This window comes from Penaeus monodon, chromosome 26 (genome assembly GCF_015228065.2).
Source record: "Penaeus monodon isolate SGIC_2016 chromosome 26, NSTDA_Pmon_1, whole genome shotgun sequence".
In the NCBI taxonomy this organism is placed as follows: Eukaryota; Metazoa; Arthropoda; class Malacostraca; order Decapoda; family Penaeidae; genus Penaeus; species Penaeus monodon.
Window position 1 is genome coordinate 40,655,460 of NC_051411.1, and position 20,837 is coordinate 40,676,296.

General features: G+C 36.1%; 1 protein-coding gene across 1 annotated transcript in view; it reads right to left on the reverse strand.

The window, feature by feature from the left end:
- Nucleotides 1-16,478: 16,478 nt before the first annotated feature.
- LOC119589699 overlaps nucleotides 16,479-20,837 on the reverse strand; it is a 17,611-nt gene continuing 13,252 nt past the window's right edge. Inside the window, exons 4-6 of the mRNA XM_037938284.1 lie at nucleotides 18,201-18,483; nucleotides 17,097-17,141; nucleotides 16,479-16,528 (exon numbers count right to left, since the gene is read on the reverse strand). Coding sequence (XP_037794212.1) covers nucleotides 16,479-16,528; nucleotides 17,097-17,141; nucleotides 18,201-18,483 — 378 coding nt within the window. The remainder of the gene's footprint in view (nucleotides 16,529-17,096; nucleotides 17,142-18,200; nucleotides 18,484-20,837) is intronic.

The window sequence follows — 20,837 nt, forward strand, 5'->3', positions numbered from 1 at the left end:
TTAAAAGTAACTATAAAATGAGGTCCGATAAATGTACAAGAGACTCTTATTTTCAACTTTTGGGAAGAATTCGTCCAAAAGACTGTGCCCCTTTTATTCCTAAACGGCTTTATCAAGAAATATCACTATCTTTTAGGCAAAAGCTGGCGCGCATGACAAGAGAGACAGAGAAAAAAGGGGTAAGTTAAGCCAAGGCAAAGTGTTGGAACGTATGTCACTGTGACTTGGAACATAAGAATGTCGCTTTGCGTTCTGAGTGACACTTTATTTTTTGTTTTTACTTATTTATTTCATTTATTTATTTATTTATTTATTTAATTTATTTACTTATTCTTATTCATTTATTCATTCATTCATTCATTCATTTATTTATACATTTATTTATTTTATTTATTTTTATCTATTTTATTCTATATATCTATTTTTTTTTATTCTTACTTTTTTAATCGTCTAGATTCACAAAATTACAACATTGGTCTCTTTCAAAAACGATGCTTTAGTTAAAATGATCATAGTTTGAAATAAATGTATTGGATTACGGTCTCACGGACGTTGTCATTGCAATAGATATAGTTATGAATAATATTGAATATCTTCATAACGCAAAAGAAATATTAGACCGGTTTTCATTATTAAATTTGTCAAGAATTTATGTTTTTCCGACTAAAAATAAATGAAGGCTGTCAATTATCTCTTGCGCTGCGAAGATATTATTTCTTGTTCATGCGTTTTCTATATCGCTATCTCATCTTGAATGTAGTATTTTTCTATGCTATTATAAAGGCCTTTTTCACCTTTGGTTTGAAATTCAACTGTTTAAGTAAATAGATGTACTGAAAATAGTTGTTACATTTTCGAAACTCAGGCAGTGTATTATGTCAGCATATCCGGTTGTGATAAACCCTTACTCGCTTTTCAGAATATACATATATATATATATATATATATATATATATATATATATATATATATATATATATATATATATATATATATATATGTGTGTGTGTGTGTGTGTGTGTGTGTGTGTGTGTGTGTGTGTGTGTGTGTGTGTGTGTGTGTGTGTGTGTGTGTGTGTGTGTGTGCGTGTGAGTGCGTGTATTTACTTTTAAAAGTACTAACATTTCTAGTTCACTGTTTTTATTATTCACACTCAAATCTCAAGGAAAAGCTTGTTTAGCAGTAAGGCAAAGGAAGATAATAAATATGTTGCTATGAAATACAAAAAAAAAGTAGTGTCAACTCTGTGCTTCTACTGTTTCTTCCTTTTAAAGACTACATTACATTTAAAGGCGTTTCTCAGTACAAATGCTATAAGTCATAATTTACGTTAAGTGCATAATGGTATCTGATGCAACAAATGCCAATAATACACACGGAATTAGAACGATTTATACTAGGAAACACTTTTAATGATTCTTGTGCCTATTTTTCATTTTTCATTTTATTTTATTTTCATTTTATCGTCAAAATGATAAAACTATGTAACTCTCAACTTCATTAAACAATAATTAAGAAAAATGTTTGTATTTATCTATACAAATATTACATATCACTCAATGAGAATGAATATCGTCACAATACAAGAAATGCATTTAACCGTTCTTAGAAATACAATACCCACAATACAAGAACTGTATTTATATCTATCTATATATCTTCATCAGAAATACAAACGTTTGTATTTCTGACGAAGACATATTCGAAACTGGTTAATACATCTCTTGTATCGTGAATACATTCATTCACAGTCATACCTTTTCTACATTTATCGACATGAATACGGTTCACATAACAAACAAATATTCATAAAATAAGTGTCCGACCTCTATCAGGAATTAATATTTTTTAAGGTAAAAACAGAGAAGTATCATAAAAACAATTAGTCTAACATTATGGATGCACATAGACCGAAACAGCACGTGTCCTGACCCCTAAGGTGCCCATTAGGAATTTGCGACAGGCAGAGGCAGGGAAAGGACATTCACCTCCTGGCGTGCTGTGCATATCGCTGTTCATTTCTCCGACTCTCTCTTCCATTTAGTGCTCTATCCTTTATCTCTTCTTTCTCTTTTTTCGGTCGGTCCCATAATGTGTTTGTCCACTCTGTCTAATGTTCTCTCCATATCCTTTACTTTCGCTCTCTGTTTTTTTCTACTCTCTCTTTCTCTCTTGCCTTCTCTTTCTCTCCTCTCCTTTTTCTCTCTCATCATTTTCTCTCTCTCTCTCGTTTTCGTTCTTTCTCTCTGTCTCTCTGTCTGTACGTGTCGTTCTCTCTCTCCTTACGGTACCTCTCCACTATCTACTGTGATGCCTCTACAGATCTTCATGGAGTTTTAATTCCTGGCATTGCTCTTAAGGAAAGTGTGCGAACTTCCAAATGGGCAAACACAACTGATGCCGAGTGAGTAGCATATACCATGCCTTCCAAAAAGGTAGTGAACAGTATTAATACCTAGCTATCTTCTCTGACAGCCAGGGTGCACTCATGGTAACTAGGAATATCCTTTACCAAATTTCTAGGCTATCAGAGCAGGGTATTTAAGCGTCACTATACTGGATACCCTTTCATATAGGGATTCCAGCCTGTGACAAGGTGGATCAGTATAACTAGCACTTTCCCATGGAGAACCATACTATGCAGTAACGTTATCTTATGAAAAAAAAACAACTGTTATCAGCTGTCTTCCTGTTATGGTCCAACGAAAAACCGAAGCAAAATGGACACTGAAAGTATTGAAGTATTGCAGGGACATCTGATATGGACAAACCATATAAAGTCTATAATGGACTGTCTCGGAAACAGCGGGTTACACTAACCAGGTAACGCATAAGATATCATTACACTAGGATGCAGTTTTGGAGGCAAAGCAAGTTTCATATCACCACTGCAAGATGTGCAAGTCGCATAATCTGACCCATTACTCCCTTTGTTGCACGAAAACTGCATTCTGTCAATCAAAGAGCACTGTTCAGACCCCAGCGCTGACTGATTATATTAATTTTATGATGGACACTGGTCTTGTCTTTGATATTAGTGATATATATATATTTTTTTTCTTTTTTTTTCTTTTTTTCCGACTAGATGATATGTGGATAATATGAACACAGTGGCAAAACCCTTCAGGCATGTAGAGCTAATGTTTGATTGGCAGCCCTCTACATAAATTAGAAGCACAGCCAGTTTGGATAGATGATATAGCATCCTGCCCTGGATTTTGCAGGGCATGTAAACTTTTCTGTAAATAAATTTATATCAAGGAAAATCAAATTAAATCTCTCTCTCTCTCTCTCTCTCTCTCTCTCTCTCTCTCTCTCTCTCTCTCTCTCTCTCTCTCTCTCTCTCTCTCTCTCTCTCTCTCTCTCTCTCTCTCTCTTTCACACACACACACACACACACACACACACACACACACACACACACACACACACACACACACACACACACACACACACACACACACACACACACACATACACACACACACACATACACACACACACACACACACACACACACACGCGCGCGCGCGCACACACACACACAAACACATGAACACAGACACACACTCTCTTTTCTTCTTTCTCTCTCTCTCCCTCCCCTACCCCTTTCCCCCCTTCTCTCTCTCTCTGTCTCTGGCCGGGCCATAAGTGAAAGGCCCGGGCGAAGCCAGAACTTCGCAAATCTCAAACGAAACGATCTGTCTCTCTCTCTCTCTCTCCTTCCCCATCTCTCCCTTATCTTTATCTCTCTCTCTCCCTACCTCTCTCAGTGTCTCCCCCCCCTCTCTCTCAGATAGATTAGTCAGCCGCGCGAATTGTCTTTCCTTCCGCTGATGTCCACGCCCGCAGACTGGTGGAATCCTCCTTAATTAAACAGGTCCCTAACTTGAACTGCAGTTTTTCTCCTGCCGACAGTCCCCTCGCTTCTCATCCTCCACCTACTCCCTCATACCGGCCACCCTTTGCACAGACCGCCTGATCCTTCGACCTGACTTGACCTTCCTTCGCTTCCGTTCACCTATCCTCACCTGTCCTGTATTCACCGCGGTAGAGTGTCTTACCATTCGTGTATGTACACACACACACACACACACACACACACTCACACACACACACACACACACACACATACACACACACACACACACACACACACACACACACACACACACACACATATATATATATATATATATATATATATATATATATATATATATATATATATATTTATATATATATACATATATATATACATATATATATACATATTCTTCTTCTTTCAACGGTAGGTTCATGTTTGAGCCGCCGTGGTCACAGCATGATACTTAATTGTAGTTTTCATGTTGTGATGCTCTTGGAGTGAGTACGTGGTAGGGTCCCCAGTTCCTTTCCACGGAGAGTGCCGGTGGTACATTTTAGGTAATCATTCTCTCTATTTTTATCCGGGCTTGGGACCAGCACTGACTTGGGCTGGCTTGGCCACCCAATGGCTAGGTAGGCAATATATATATATATATATATATATATATATATATATATATATATATATATATATATTTATATATATATATATATATATATATATATATATTTGTATATGAACCAATTTCTAATATAGCAAATTAAATGCGTTCATATCAGCTACCTAATTAACGAACTAAGTTGCCGTGTAATTGCTCGTCTTGCTGCCCCCCCCCCCCCCCCCCTCCACCTTGAGCGCCTCGCCGTGTTCCTTGAGGACTGCCTCGCTCGCTCCTCCTCTGCCACAGGCCTGGGCTGGACCTCTCTGCCATCTGCTGTCTCTGTCGTATCTTAGTTTTACGGTTGGCAGTTTCTTTATTAAGATTAGGGCGATATATTACGTTTAAGTAATATATCGCGTAGGGAGGATTTTCTTGTTTGTGTGTGTTTTGTGTATTTTGTTTAATTTGGTGGAGGCATAAATAAAAATATATTGTAATTAAATGACTATGTATTTTCCAAATCTCTTTTGACAATCAATAAATACTAATTAATAGTAGCTGTTGATTGATAACTGATAATTAAAGAAGACTTTAATACATTTATTACAAAAAGGATTACAATACAATAATGAAAGTACTTTATAAATAATGAATGGTAAAAATACATTAATGTAAGACATGATGAATGAATTAATTAATTAAGGACAATAAACTAACGACATTAATGAGCATCGTAATAAAAAATGAAGAATGAATGACATCAATCAATGAACAAGAAGAAACTTGACAATCACTAGTAGTTCTTTTAACACAAGGACAGGTGATTGTTACGTGGTATTTAGCCATTCATATGAGGCCGCGTCATTCCGTTTTGATTTTTCGTTTATGATTCTGGCAAAAGCATTTGGAGAATTAGAGTTCAGAGGAGCTCTTCTTCCCCTGAATTCTCTTGGTGACATGCCAACCGTAACAATATATCTATATCTATATCTATCTATCTATCTATCTATCTATCTATATATCTATATATCTATATATCTATATCTATCTATCCATCTATCTATCTATCTATCTATCTATCTATCTATCTATCTATCTATCTATCTATCTATCTATCTATCTCTCTCTCTCTCTCTCTCTCTCTCTCTCTCTCTCTATATATATATATATATATATATATATATATATATATATATATATATATATATATATATATATACAATCTATGTATCTATCTCTCTCTATTCACACACACACACACACACACACACACACACACACACACACACACACACACACACACACACACACACACACATATATATATATATATATATATATATATATATATATATATATATATATATATATATATTTATATATATATACATATACATACATATATATATATATATATATATATATATATATATATATATATATATATATATATATATATATATATTTACATATATATCTTTCAACGGCCATTTATTTCACTTCAGGCTTCTCTCAGTTCATTATTGAAAGATTATTTGGCAGCATCACCCTTGCTTGATTGGACGCCCTTCGTAATCGACTGTGGTTCAGCAGCCTACCACTTGTGCCACGGCGGCGACTTCCCCTACGACACCTGCGGTTGACATCTCAAGGCGATACGCCGTTTTCTCGCCGTGAGATCAGGCTCGAGCCTCCAGTCAGAGATGGGGAAAGACCTCGGGTTGGAATATATGTATATATATGTATATATATGTATATATGTGTATATATGTAATATATATGTGTATATATGTGTATATATGTAATATATATGTGTATACATGTATGTATATATGTATATATATGTATATATATGTATATATATGCACACACACACACACACACACACACACACACACACACACACACACACACACACACACACTCTCACGACCAGTCATACACAGTAAAACAAATATTTTCGATCGTGCCCTCCTTCTAAATTCAATAAATTGCAACAGCTCATAGCGAACTACACTACGTAATAATTAAACTCCAGTATTGTCCCAAGAAACAAATCCATAGATAAAATGTGGAGAAATGCGTAGATAACTGCACCCAAAAAAAAAAAAAAACTTTGGCCACATGTAAAAACGAGCGAACATGGCTGAGTACTCTACTGCAGACTTGCCAATTTAGCGCTTTTATAGCTAGATTTGTAGCTTCTTAATGTGATCGAGCGCCGAAATTTTGGGTCTGCGACTTTGCGAGTTTTAGCGCCTTTTCTTGGTATCTAGTCTCATATAAGTGCGTAGGTAGCTGTCCGGTTACTCATATTCATGGACTGGAGCGCAGTATGCTAATTTTGTTGTACCTAAGCAATATTAATTTACTTGATATTGATCATTTACGTACGTAATGCTTCATTTCAAGAATATAACGAACGTAGAAGAAAATAGTAAGTACAAGACTTTGCAACTTTTCCAGTCAGAAATGTTAAATAAGATGCTTTTTAGATTCATTTGGTTACGTCATTTCACAGACAGAGCTCCATATTAGTGGATAGATACTTTGTAGTAAAGTGGCAATAATTATTTACAATTATTTATGAATAAATGAATGAGTCAAATCATGTGAAAACGTGATATGCAGAACACCACCGAGTTGCGAATTGGAAACTAGCGAAATCAAAATACAGTATTTTAGTAGACGTATACCATAGTATCAAACATCAGGCAGGTAAAAGGGGGAAAACAATACTGCACTATATAATTCAGCGTCTTTATTGGCACTCTTCAGAAATGGTTACAGCGACGCCGTCTGAAATACTGAGCTGGCAACACTGGCTCCGGTCGGGGGCGCGTAACATCGTGACGTAACACGCGAGCGATCATCGATGTTACGCGCTGGAGTTCGCTCCCGTGCTACCACCCCATCTGCCGGTCCCCACGCGTGCCACATAGCCGTCAGCTATTGCACGTTGCATCCGAGGACATTACACGGCGAGGTTTCAAGAGTGCGGTGTATTCGACGCGTATTTTAAGGCCTTGATAAGATTAATAACCTCGACTCCTGTGTCTGCTGCGTGGGGAGTGAGTGCCATGCCCAACCATGGCGGAGTGGAGTGAGGATGAGGTCCTGCAGTTCTTCAGATTTTACCGCGAGAAGAGAGTCCTGTGGAATCCGAGGAATCCGAATCATTCTAACAAAAACCTTCGCAACGAAGCCTGGGTCGACCTCGCTTCGAAGACGGGAAATCAGTGGCAGATTGCCGGAGGAAGATGACGTGCGGGAAAAAAAAATTTTTTCCCCCCCGGAGGGGGGAAAAAAGTGGGGTTGCCCCCCCAGTCCTCCATGCGGGGGGAAAGGGGAAACTGAAAGGGGCGGGGCATCCCAAAAGGTGAGGGCAGCCCTGAAAAACAGAAGTAAATATGGGAATATTTTTTGGTTGTTTGAAAATTCATTTTCAATTGATTGCTTTTTTATATATATGTGCTGTATTTTTTTTTGTGGGGGCATTTTTTACAATATTTATACATAATATTATTTTTATATCTATCTATCATCATATTTTATATCTTTATCTTCTACTAATATTCAATTTCAAATCTTTCTGACATGATTATCCGTCGAAAAACGTTTTTTACGGGGATATCACTTCACGGGCTTTTGTCAAACACAAAACCAAGGGGGATCCGGGGTTGTATCTGCGGTGGGAAAGGGGAAGAAAGGCAGGCACCCGGGCTGGCTAGTTTAGCTAGCCGGGCCAGGTAGGAAGGGGTTGCTTGGGCTATTTGGGTTTTAAGGTGGGGGGGGCAGGAAGAAGGCTTTTGTGATCGACCCCCTTTCGCGAGCCCCCAAATCCCTTGAAACGCCCGAGGGCTTGTCCTAGATGTCGAAAATCACTCATTTTGGAAATAAACTATGCCAGTCCAGGCCAGCCCGAAGTGTAAGTATATTTTGGAAATAGGCCTACCATCTTCAAAATGGATTGGTATCCGACGGGAACGAAGGTCAACATCGTCAGAAAAGTCGGAAAGTTACAGTTAGGAAAGTATTGCAAGCGAGTGTGTTGAACATGTAAAACTACCATAAATATGTATATAAATACATATTTATGTGTGTACGTATGTATATATGCATGTGTGTGTATCGAATGTATCATTATGAATTTTATACTGGTAATATCATATAAAAATGTATTTTTCAGATCCTGAGAAGTCTCTAAGCCCGGGGTTTTCCTTTAAAGCTTGCTTTCCCTTTTGGGGAAAAGGACAAACCGCGGGAAAAAAGGAAACTAACAAAATTTTTATTTTTTTCGCTTTTGGGGTTTTCCCTTCCCCTTTTTTTAAAATCCGAATCTTGGATAATCTTTTTATATAAGACAGGTGACCTCCAGCAAACCATATTTTTCTAACTACTAGATCTAATGCAACCAAACCCAATTCAAAGACGAGATCTTGACTTGGACAAACATTTCACCACCCACGAGGAAATAGGGATTTTTTTTCATGCTACTATTCGTTTTGGGAAATTCTTTGATTGGTCTATTTTTTAATTGAAGTTTTTTTTTTAAAAGACCCCAGCCCTCTGTTTCAGCCACATATTTTACAAGAACAGACGTAATGTTTCAAATGTGATCAACCAAAGCAACACTGGATTTTCGGTTCCAATACAACATGATTCCATGTCTTCAGGTCCTTTACTGATTAGACAATCTTCTTGAGTTGTTAGGATATGAATGGAAATGTAAACATGGGTTTTATTTTTGTACCATTAATCAAAAATTGTTAAAACTTTGGTTTTTTCAAATTTAAACCTTTTTTTGTTTTTTGAAAATTTTAAAGTTGCCCAAATATGTAAAGTTGTTTCTCTTTTGTATTTTTTTTTTTTTTTCGATTATGAGGGGGAAAAGAAAAAAAGATGCATAGGGAAGAAGACCAACTTACCTTCGGCTCAGGAGACACAGGCGTTGCTGAGAGTGCACCCAATTCCTTGCCACAAGTTAAAGCAAGAAAGAAGATCAAGTTAAAATCAACCCAGAACAGCCCCCGCCCCGTAGCACCAAGCTCTTCAGACGATGAGACACAAGATTTTGCAAACTTTGTTGCTAAAAAATTACGAAAATATGACAGTTTAACTCGGTCTGCAGTCCAACATGCAATAATGGTAATTTTGCTCAACCGACGACTTACCCGGAGAAGCAATCCATGTCAGCTAGCCAAGTATTCCTAGGGGTTTACATCCACTTTTTGCAAAAAAGCCCAAATATCGGCAAGACTTGTCTTCATGGTAATGCAACCAACCTCCACCTGCATTTGACACTCCTGCTTCCTCGACAACACAGGCCAAAGGAGAATGTGTGCTTTCTTCTAGTATTTCAAAGAAAATTTTTTTACAAAACCATTCCCAAATTTTTTCTTGGGGTTTGTACCTGTAGGCCCTAAGATTTTATTTTTTGTTGCAAAATCTAATCTCTTTTGAATAAATTTTTCTTCGTAAAAATGATTTTTTTTGACCCTTAACTTACTTGAAGTGAAAGATTTTAAATATCTGGTTGAACAACGAAACAGTTTGGCTTTTATCGTTTATTGCTTGCAGAAGAGTAGAGCACACAAAAAAGTAAGTACTTTATAAACAAAGGTACTGTTTGGGACGAATTGTGTGAAAGGAACGACGCTCGGACACTCCCAGCCCACCCAAGGGCAGAACCAGGATCTAGGGGCATCCCTTACCGGGTGCGAGGCTAGGTCACTAACCCTCCGCTGGACGAGGGATCCATTTTTGTGCGTCAAATAATGGCATATCTTAGGTTATCGCTACTTTAAATTGACAAGAAATTTTAAGTTCTGCGACCGTCTGACAGAGAGAGAGAGAGAGATGATGATGATGAGTTTAATCATATGAACTGTCACCTCGTTCTCCCGTGTGCCAGGTGTCTTATCAGTACTGCGTGACCTATTTAGCTGATTGTTTATTCTGAAGAGTAATTTAAACTCAGAATATGGAACGCAAAACTGTTTCTGTCAGCTTTTAATGTGGTATACAGTAAACTGTGATTTCATCATTAAATAATCACTGACACGTATTGTAGACAAGGATGGTGTAAAATTACAAGGGAAATTAACTCTTCCCACATTTTAATTTTGCTGTGAAGAGCTGAACATAACTGGAGGTCTCCTGTCCCTAAATATCGGGGTTGCTTTTTCCTGTTCTAACTGTCGTTTGGGCGTGCCCTTTTTTCATAGTTTTTCCTGTCTTTTGGGCAATTTTCCAGACCCGTAACAAAGTCTCAAATATCTTGCAGTTTCAAGTTCATGAGTAATTAACCTGTAATATATATTCTTTTAAAGCAGCGTTTCTCGGACTTTTTAACATTAATCTTGTAATTTGATGTGGCAATTTTATATTTTGGTCCGTTTTCTCAAAAGGTTTTAAAAAGAAACTGGCATGGTTTTTTTCGTTAATTTTTCTGACTACACCTATTAATATTTTGAAAAAGATAACATCGGTACCAGTGTTTTCGAGTATACTTGTCTGCTACTTTTTTTTCAGTGGGGATTTTTAAAAAATATCGAATGGGCAGAAGCATTTTGAAAATTTTTTCCGGTCCAGTTTCGGGAAAAGGGACTCTGACAACTCGCCGGAAAGGGTGTGATCTCCGATTCCCAAATTTTTTTTTATTTAAAAAAACTGACACTTAATTTTAGATATATTTGATGTTTTTTTTTTAATTCATTTACAGTATCTTAATTGGTTTACACCCCTTTTTATTTATATCATTTTCTAAAAGGGGGATTTCAGTTTTTTTTCTTTTTAGATTGGACGAAATGTAAATCTTTTCAAAGTTTTTCATTTTTAAAATTTATTCATTTATTTATTTTTAGATTTAACATTTCCCGGCCAGCTCAAATAAGTCTCACGAGACTGTGTCATAGACTTTTGGAAAGTCTATGAAGCCGCCAATTTCCGCGTCTTGAAGCCCGTTTTTGTGTGGGACGTCACAGCAAAAAGGTATGAAATATTCTTTTTTAGTCTGGGTTCCACAGGCTCTAAAAGTTCTAACATGGACTGAATTAGTGTGAAATGGTTCGTTATAGAAGACTGAAGAGACAGCAAAGGAGGGAGATGAGTTTGGAGCTTGTTGGGTCCTAAAGTGTTTATCAGTCTCGAAAACAGAATTTATTTTAGGATGTCACTAGATGGGGGTATATGCCTCTGTTTATGATATATATCACGGCATAACAGCTTTCTATTTTTTTGTTTTACCCAAAAAAACTGTTTGATACACCCCAAAGGTGCGATCACTTTTTGGGCTTGTTTGGGCAGGGCCCCCAACTGTTGCAATCTTGCCGTATTTCTGTCTCAGATTTATATTATTCTTTATATATGCTTCTCCGTTTAATTTGTTTGGCGACTGTATCTCCATTATGGGTGTGTTTTTACGGAAATGTTTTTGGGGCTTGTTAGTTTTTTTTATTATTTCCCGGAAGTACCAGGTATATATTTACTAGATCTTCAAAGGTCTGTGGACTGTTGTTTCAGTCTAGGATTTTCGTCTCTCTTGCTGTAGGGATTCGAGATCACTCGTGTATTCTGAAAATTTTGGTTTGCGTTTTTTTCCTGGGGTTTTAAGGGGGCGTCTTTTCAAAGGGAAATTATATTTAAAATTTTTTACCCCTTTTATGAATTGAGCAAGGTATTTTTATAATATACTATATAAATAAACGGTTCTTTAAAATTGAAAAAACACGCACGGTATATGGGAACCCTTAGCTAACATGCGTAGCCGAAAAGCGCCAGGAGTCAAAATGCTCTTGACCGGCACAATATTGCAAGACTTTTTACTGTCTAAATATCACAACGACCTTTTAACGATTTAACTATATATCTTTGTCGGGTGATTTTATTATCAGAGGTGCTTTATCAAAAATTCAAGCAGGGGAAAAGGTTTATTCCTTATCTGATAAAGATTTACCCTCTTTTTTCTCATGGCCATAGAATTTGCATTTTTTAAATACAATTTAGAATATATTTATTGAAATAAGACACGGCATGTGGACTTATTTAAATACTTATTGCTTATTTTATAATGTTTTAAATGGATTTTTTCTACGGATTGTCTTACTGGACATAAAACATGCTACCGTTTATACTTTTTTTTTTGAAACGCTTAACGACAGAATATTTTGGACGTGGTCGAGAGACCTTCGGAGAGAAAGGTATCGCGAAAAAACCTTTTTCTAAAATATAATGAAAAAACAATTGCCATAATGGAGACGTTTTTATATGATTTTATGATAAAGATAAAGATGATAGTAATGACGGTGACGTTAATTTAGTACAGTTAATTATAATATTTATCATCATGATAATAGCACCTATTACTATTATCATAAGTGTCATTGTGGTGATCACTGTAATAAATGATACTAATGTTTTCTGAATATTACAAAGTAAAGAATTTTTAAAAAGTAACAATGCCAAAAAAATAAATATGTCTACCATTACAAATCCTCATCATCATCGATCATCATTGTTGATAGCTATATTATATTTCTATTTTGTTATTGTTATATATTTTTTTTCTAGGATGCAACGGTAAATTGACCCCCCATTTAAAAATAATTTTTGGGAATTTGAAAGAATTCTTCATATATATTTTCAAAAAGGGGTATGAGTTTCCTACCCAAAAAAACATACAAAAATCGGGGTAACTCATTGATAATTCATTTTGAATAAAATTTCCACTCAATTACAAAAATTTCCCACCCAAAACATTTGATAATAAACGTTTCTATAAAAGGCTTCACATGACAGTAATAAAAAAATAAATGTCCTATATTTTTCGCACATAAAAGAAATCACAAATTCCTTAATTGAATTAAAGACACGGATTCTCACAGATGAGATATAGGAAAAGTAATTTAAGTTTGTGCTTTGCTATCCTTATATCGAAAAATGACATGTGACATGTAAAAATGTGATATACACTGGAAAATGTTTATGACACTGAACATCATGACATAATGTAACACCTAGATACGGTAAGATTGAAAAAATGGTCAAGAATGTAATGTTCACGAATATGAATTGTTTTTCTTTCTAAATCTTGTGACAGCTAAAATGCTCTACATTATAGCACAACATTTAAAAATGCTCGTGTGACTTATGCGGTCGTGTCTAAAATGTATCCAGGAATTGAGGGTGTGCCAGAAACACGAGGTGCAGATGAGTGAAGAGGATTTCTATAATGACAGAGATCGACTGGCAGTGTCATTGGCTCTCGCGGACCAGTCTGGAGATGCGCGAACCTTCAGTCCGCATCATTACGGGGAGGTAATGTTATCATTATTTTTTAAAAAATTAGATAATTAGATTAGAGGCAAGTTCAGAGCCTATATATAATATATATAAATTAAAAAAAAAAATACTATATATATATATAAAATATATATTTTTATATATAATATATATATATATATAATTATAATTTTATTATATAATTTTATATATATTAAATATTTTTATAAATTTTAATTTATATTAATTAAAATTTATATATATATATATTAATTTATTCATATATTTATATATTTATATATAATTATATAATTATATAATTATATAATATTATTATTCTATATATATCTCTATATATATAATTTTATAAAAAGATATATAAATATATATTATATAAAAATATATATATATATATAGGCCTTTAACGCCCAACAATTATCAATTTTAAAAAATTAAACATTCCCCCCCGTAATGATGCGGACGAAGGGTTTCCCCATCTCCAACTTTCCGCGAGAGCCAATCCTGCCCTCGTCTTGTCATTATAGAAACCCCACTTCCCGACCTCGGTTTTTGGCCCCCTCAATTCCGGGGCATTTTAGACACGCCGCAAAGTCACCGAGATTTTAAAAGTGGGCTAAAAGGGAGGCATTTTTGCGTCAAAGTTTTTAAGAAAAAAAAACAAACGGAACTTTTCACTTGCCATTTTTTCAACACCGACGGGGGGACAAGCGGGGGCAGGCATAAACTTTCCCGGAATCCTTTTTACAGCCAATGCACGAACAAGGGAAAAAACCAACACAAACGAAATTTACTTTTCCAACTCCTGTGAGAACCCGGCAATTTAAAAGGAATTTTTGGGGGCTTTCTTTTTTGTGCGAAAAAATGGGACATTTTTTTTTTTATTACGGGAAGTAGAAGCCTTTTATAGAAACGTTTATTATCAAATGTATTGGTAGGTATATTTGTAATTTGATGTGGTAATTTATTCAAACATGAATTATCAATGTAGTTAGCCCGAGTTTGTATGTCTTTTAGGTAGGAATTTACTTACCCTTTTTTTGAAAAAAAAATATATGAAGAATTCTTTTTTAAAATTCAAATTATGTTTAATATGGGGGTCTAATTTACCGTTGCCCCAAAAAAAAAAATATAAACAAAAAACCCAAAATGAAAAAAAATATACTATAAAAATGTGATCGATGATTTTTAGGTTTTTTAATGGTAAAACTTTATTTTTTTTTTTTTTGTTTTTACAATTATAATTTTTTTACCCCTTTTTGTAATCATTACAGATAACATTATCATATCACTTTATTAAAAGTACACCAAAATAAACATTTAAAGATAATGTATGGGGCTTTTATCATGTGAAAATATTATAAAAAAATTACAAAATTAACGCCCACCGTCTTTAAACTAAATCTTTATCATTATCATAAATCACTATTAAAAACATCCCCATTTGGCTAAACATTGTCCTTTTCATTTATTTTTGAAAAAGGTTTTTTTCGCGAAAATTTTTCTCTCCAAAGTCTCTCAAAAACACGTCCAAAATTTGGGTCTTTAAAGGGGGGTTTTAAAAAAAAAAAGTATAAAGGGTTAGCATTTTTTGGGTCCATAAAGGGCCGTAGAAAAATCCTTTTAAAAACATTATAAAAAAAAATAAGTTTTTAAAATTTAAGCCCAGGCCGTGTCTTTTTTAAAAAAATTATTCAAAATTTGTTTTTTTAAAAAATCCCAAATTCTATGGCCATGAGTAAAAGATGGGTAACTCTTTTATCAGATAAGGAATAAACCTATTCCCTGCTTGAATTTGATAAAGCACCTGATAATAAAATCACCCGACAAAGATATATAGTTAAATCGTTAAAAAGGTCGTTGTGATATTTAGACAGTAAAAAGTCTTGCAATATTGTGCCGGTCAAGAGCATTTTGACTCCTGGCGCTTTTCGGCTACGCATGTTAGCTAAGGGTTCCCATATACCGTGCGTGTCTTTTTCAATTTTAAAGAAACCGATTTTTATTTTTATATGTTTTATTATAAAATTAACCCTTTTCTCAGATTCATCAACAGGGTAAAAAAAATTTTTTAAAAATAATTCCCTTTAGGGAAAACAGACCCCCTTTAAATCCCCCGGGAAAAAACAGCAACCAAAAAAAAACCGGGACCGACCACACAAGAAGACAAAACCGGGGGGAAACAAAGCCCCCAAAACCCCGAAGGGGAAAAACCCGGGACCCGGAAAAAAAAAAAACAACAAGGAAAAACCCACGAAAACACACCCAAAGGAGAACACCCCAAAACAAAAAACGGAAAGAAAAAAGAAAAAAAACGGACAGCAAAGGGCAAAGCAACGCGAGACCCCCCAAACACAGACCAAAAGCGCGCACCGGGGCGTATAAACATTTGTTTGGTCAACAAAAAACAGAATAGCTGTCTATCCGGATATATATAAACAGAGGCATACCCCCACTGGGACCCTAAAATAAATTCTTTTTTTCGAACTGATAAACCTTGGGACCCAAAAAGCCCCAAAACTCATCTCCCCCTTTTCTGTCCCAGCTTTCTAAAACGAACCTTTTCACACTAATTCAGCCCCTTTTAAAAACTTTAGAGCCTGTGGAACCCAGACTAAAAAAGAATATTTCATACCTTTTTGCTGTGACGTCCCACAAAAACGGGCTTCAAGACGCGGAAATTGGCGGCTTCATAGACTTTCCAAAAGTCTATGACACAGTCTCGTGAGACTTACTTGAGCTGGCCAGGAATGTTAAATCTAAAAATAAATAAATGAATAAATTTTAAAACATGACAATCCTTATGACAAGAGTTACACTTCGTCCAATCTCAAAGAGGAAAACGGAAAACCCCCTTTTAAAAAATGTATAAAAAAAGGGGGTGAAAACCTTAAGTTTGTAAAAAATTTAAAAAAAAAACATCAAATATATCTAAAATTAAGTGTCAGTTATTTAGAATAAAAAAGAGAATTGGCAAATCGGAGTATCACACCTTCCGGGCGATTTCAGCTGTCCTTTCCAAAAACGGACCCGGTTTTAAAATTTTCAAGATGCTTCTCCCTATTCGATATTTTTTTAATATATCACACACTGAAAACTAGTAGCAGACAAGTATACTCGAAAACTGGTACCGATGTTATCTTTTTCAAAATATTAATAGGTGTAGTCAGAAAATTTAACAGAAAATACCATGCCAGTTTTCTTTTTAAGACTCTTCAGAGAGAAGCACAGGACCAAAATATAAAATTGCCACATCAAATTACAAGATTAATGTTAAAAAGTCCGAGAAACGCTGCTTTAAAAGAATATATATTACAGGTTAATTACTCATGAACTTGAAACTGCAAGATATTTGAGACTTCGTTGACGGCTCTGGAAATTGCCATCAATGACAGGAAAAACTCATGAAAAAGGACACGCCCAAGCGACAGATTAGAATTCAGGAACAGCTAGACCCCGATATTTAGGGGCGGGACCTCCGTTAGTTCAGCTTTCACAGCAAATTAAAAAGTGGGGGAAAATTAATTTTCCTTTTATTTTAACCATCCTTGTCACAATCGGGCTGATTTTTTAAAGTGAAAAAAGTTTTTCTGTTAAAACCACATTAAAGCTGACAGAAAAAGTTTTGCGTCCATATTTTGAGTTTAAAATTCTTTTAAATAAAAAAATCAGCTAAATATTTACGCATATGATAAAACACCTGCAACGGGGAACGAGGTGACAGTTCATATGATTAAACTCATCATCATCATCTCTCTCTCTCTCTCTGTCAGACGGTCGCAGAACTTAAAATTTCTTGTCAATTCAAAGTAGCGACTCAACCTAAATAGCCCGTATTCAGACGCACAAAATGACTCCCCGTCCACGGGGGGTTTTGACCTAGCCTCGCACCCGGGGGTCCCCCAGATCCTGGTTCTGCCCTGGGTGGGGGGATGTCCGGCGCGTTTTTCACACAATTCGTCCCAAACAGTACCTTTGTTTATAAAGTACTTACTTTTTTGGGCTTACTTTCTGCAACAAAAACGATAAAAGCCAAAACTTTTTTTTTGTTCCCCCAATATTTAAAGGTTCTTACACCTCAATGAAAATTTGGGTCAAAAAAGCATTTTCGAAAAAAATATATTAAAAAGAGATTAGATTTTGCAACAAAAAATAAAATCTTAGGGCCTACAGGTACAACCCAAGTAAAATTAGGTAATGGCTTCTTGTAAATGGAATTCATCTTTGAAATCTAAAAAAGCCACATTCCCCTTTTTGGCCTGTTTGTCGGGGAACAGGGTGCAATGCAGGGGGGGTTTGGGTTGCCATTACCATAGAAGAAAAGTCCTTCCCAAATTTGGATTTCTGCAAACAGTGTGCCCATAGAATTACTTGGACTAGCCTAGCCTGGATTGTTTCCCCGGTGAAAGTATGTCTTGTTAGCAAAATTACCATTATTGTTGTTGGATGCAGCCGATTTAAAAACTGTCATATTTTCGTAATTTTTTAGCAACAAAGTTTGCAAAATCTTGTGTCTCATCGTCTGAAGAGCTTGGTGCATACGGTGGCTGGGAGGCTGTGTCTGAGCGTTGATCTTGTAACTTGATCTTCTTTCTTGCTTTAACTTGTGGCAAGGAATTGGGTGCACTCTCAGCAACGCCTGTCCCCTGACCAAAAGGGTAAGTTGGTCTTCTTCCCTATGGCATACTTTCTGTTCTTGTTCCCTCTCAGTAATCTGAAAAATAAACAAAAAAATAACAATGATGAAACAACTTTACATATTCTGGGCAACTTTAAAACTTCACATAAATGCAAAAATGTTAATTCGATAAAAATCAACGTTTTACCATCTCTTGATTAATGGTACAAAAAGTAACCTATGTTACATTTCCATTCAACCCAAAAACTCAGAAATTTGTTAATCAGAAAGGCCTGAAACATGGAATCATGTTGTTTTTGGGCCAAAATCCAGTTGCTTTGGTTGTCATTTTTGAACATTACGTCTTTTCTTGTAAATATTGCCTAAATGACGAACTGGGGTCTTTAGAAAAAAAATTTAAAATAAAGTTTAAGCCAATGAAAATAAATTTTTCCGAAATCGTAATAGTAGCATGAAAAAAATCCCTATTTCCTCGTGGGTGGTGAAATGTTTGTCCAAGTCAAGATCTCGTCTTTGAATTGGGTTTGGTTGCATTAGATCTAGTAGTTAGAAAAATATGGTTTGCTGGAGGTCACCTTGTATCTATATATAAAACGACTATCTCGGATTTCGGATTTTAAGGAAAAGGGGAAAAACAATGCGAAAAAAAAATATTTTTACTGTGCCTATTTTCCCCCGTTTGTCCTTCCCCCAAAGGAAATGCGCTCTTTAAAGGCAAAACCCCGGGCTTACTAGCTTTATCAGGGTCTAAAAAAATATTTTAATATATATATACCGTATTAAAATTTATACTCATACATTTCCCATACACCCAAGATATTACATACGAAACCCTAATATGTATTTATATACATATTTTGGGAGTTTTTAATTTTCAACACACTCGTTGCTACTTTCCTACGTAACTTTCCCATTTTCTGACGTGTTGACCCTTCCCTTTCCCCCGGGTACCAAACCTTTTTAAGATGGGAGGCCATTTCCAAAAATTTCTTACCTTCGGGCTGGCTGGACGGGATTTTTATTTTCCCAAAAAAGAGTGATTTTTTGACATCTAGGGGGCAACCCCGGCTTTCAAGGGGGTTGCGCGGGTTGCTCCGACGAATGGGATGCGATCACTAAATTGCCTCTCTTCACTGCCCAGCCACACTTAACCCAACCTAGCCTAAGCTAACCTTCCTATCCTGGCCTGGCCTAGCCTAATCTAGCCTAGCCTGGCCTGCCTAGCCTTGCTTCACCTTGCCTAGCCTTGCAGATACTAACCCAGGATCCCCTCTCCTGGTTTTGTGTTTGCATCAAATGCCCGTGCAAGTGCATTCCCATAAAAATCGTTTCGACGGGTTCATGTCAAAACGTTGAATATTGAAAATAGTAGAGATAGATAGATATAGATATAAAAGATAATAGTATAAAATTTGATAGTATGTAAATATATGTAAAATATGCACAACAAAAAACAACCTGCCCTTATGTAAATGCTCAAATCTGAAAGGTGAACTTGTCAACCTTTAAACCAAATCTATTCCCCCTATTTACTTCTGACATATTCGTTTGCCCCCACCTTTTGGGATCCCAGCCTTTCACTTGCCCTTCTCCCTCCGCATGGAGGACATGAGGCACGTCATCTTCCTCCGGGAATTCCACTTTAATTTCCCGTCTTCAAGCGGTCGCCCCCGGCTTCGTTGCGAAGGTTTTTGTTAGAATATTCGGATTCCTCGGATTCCCCAAGGCCTCTTTCGCGGTAAAAACTGAAAAAACTGCAGGCCTCATCCTCACCCACTCCCCATGGTTGGGCATGGCACCACTCCCCCGCAGCAGACACGGGGTCGAGTTATTAATTTTTCAGGCCTTAAAAAAACCGTCGAAACAGCACTCTTGAAACCTTTGCCGTGTTGTCCTCGGAGAACCAAAAGCTGAGGCTAGTGGCACGCGTGGGGACCGGCAGTGGGGTGGGGACACGGGAGCGAACTCCAGCGCGTCACGTACGCTCGCGTGTTACGTCCGATGTTTCGCGCCCCACCGGACCAGTGTTGCCCCTCGTATTTCAGAGGCGTCGTGTAACCTTTTTTGAAAGTCCAATAAAGACGTGAAATTTTTAGTGCTTTTTTTCCCCCTTTTTCCCGCCTGAGTTTATACTATGGGATACGTCTACTAAAAAACGTATTTTTATTCGCTATTTCCAATTCGCACTCGGTGGGTTTTGGGATATCATTTCAATGATTTTACTCTCATTTTTTCAAAAATTGTAAAAAATTATTTCCACTTTACTACAAAATACTATCCACTAAAATGGAGTCTGTCTGTGAAAAGACTAACCAATGAAACTAAAAGCACTTTTTAATTTCGACTGGGAAAGTTGCAAAAATCTTGCTTACTATTTTTTTCTACGTTCTTTTTTATTCTTGAAATAAGCATTCGTCTAAATGACATAT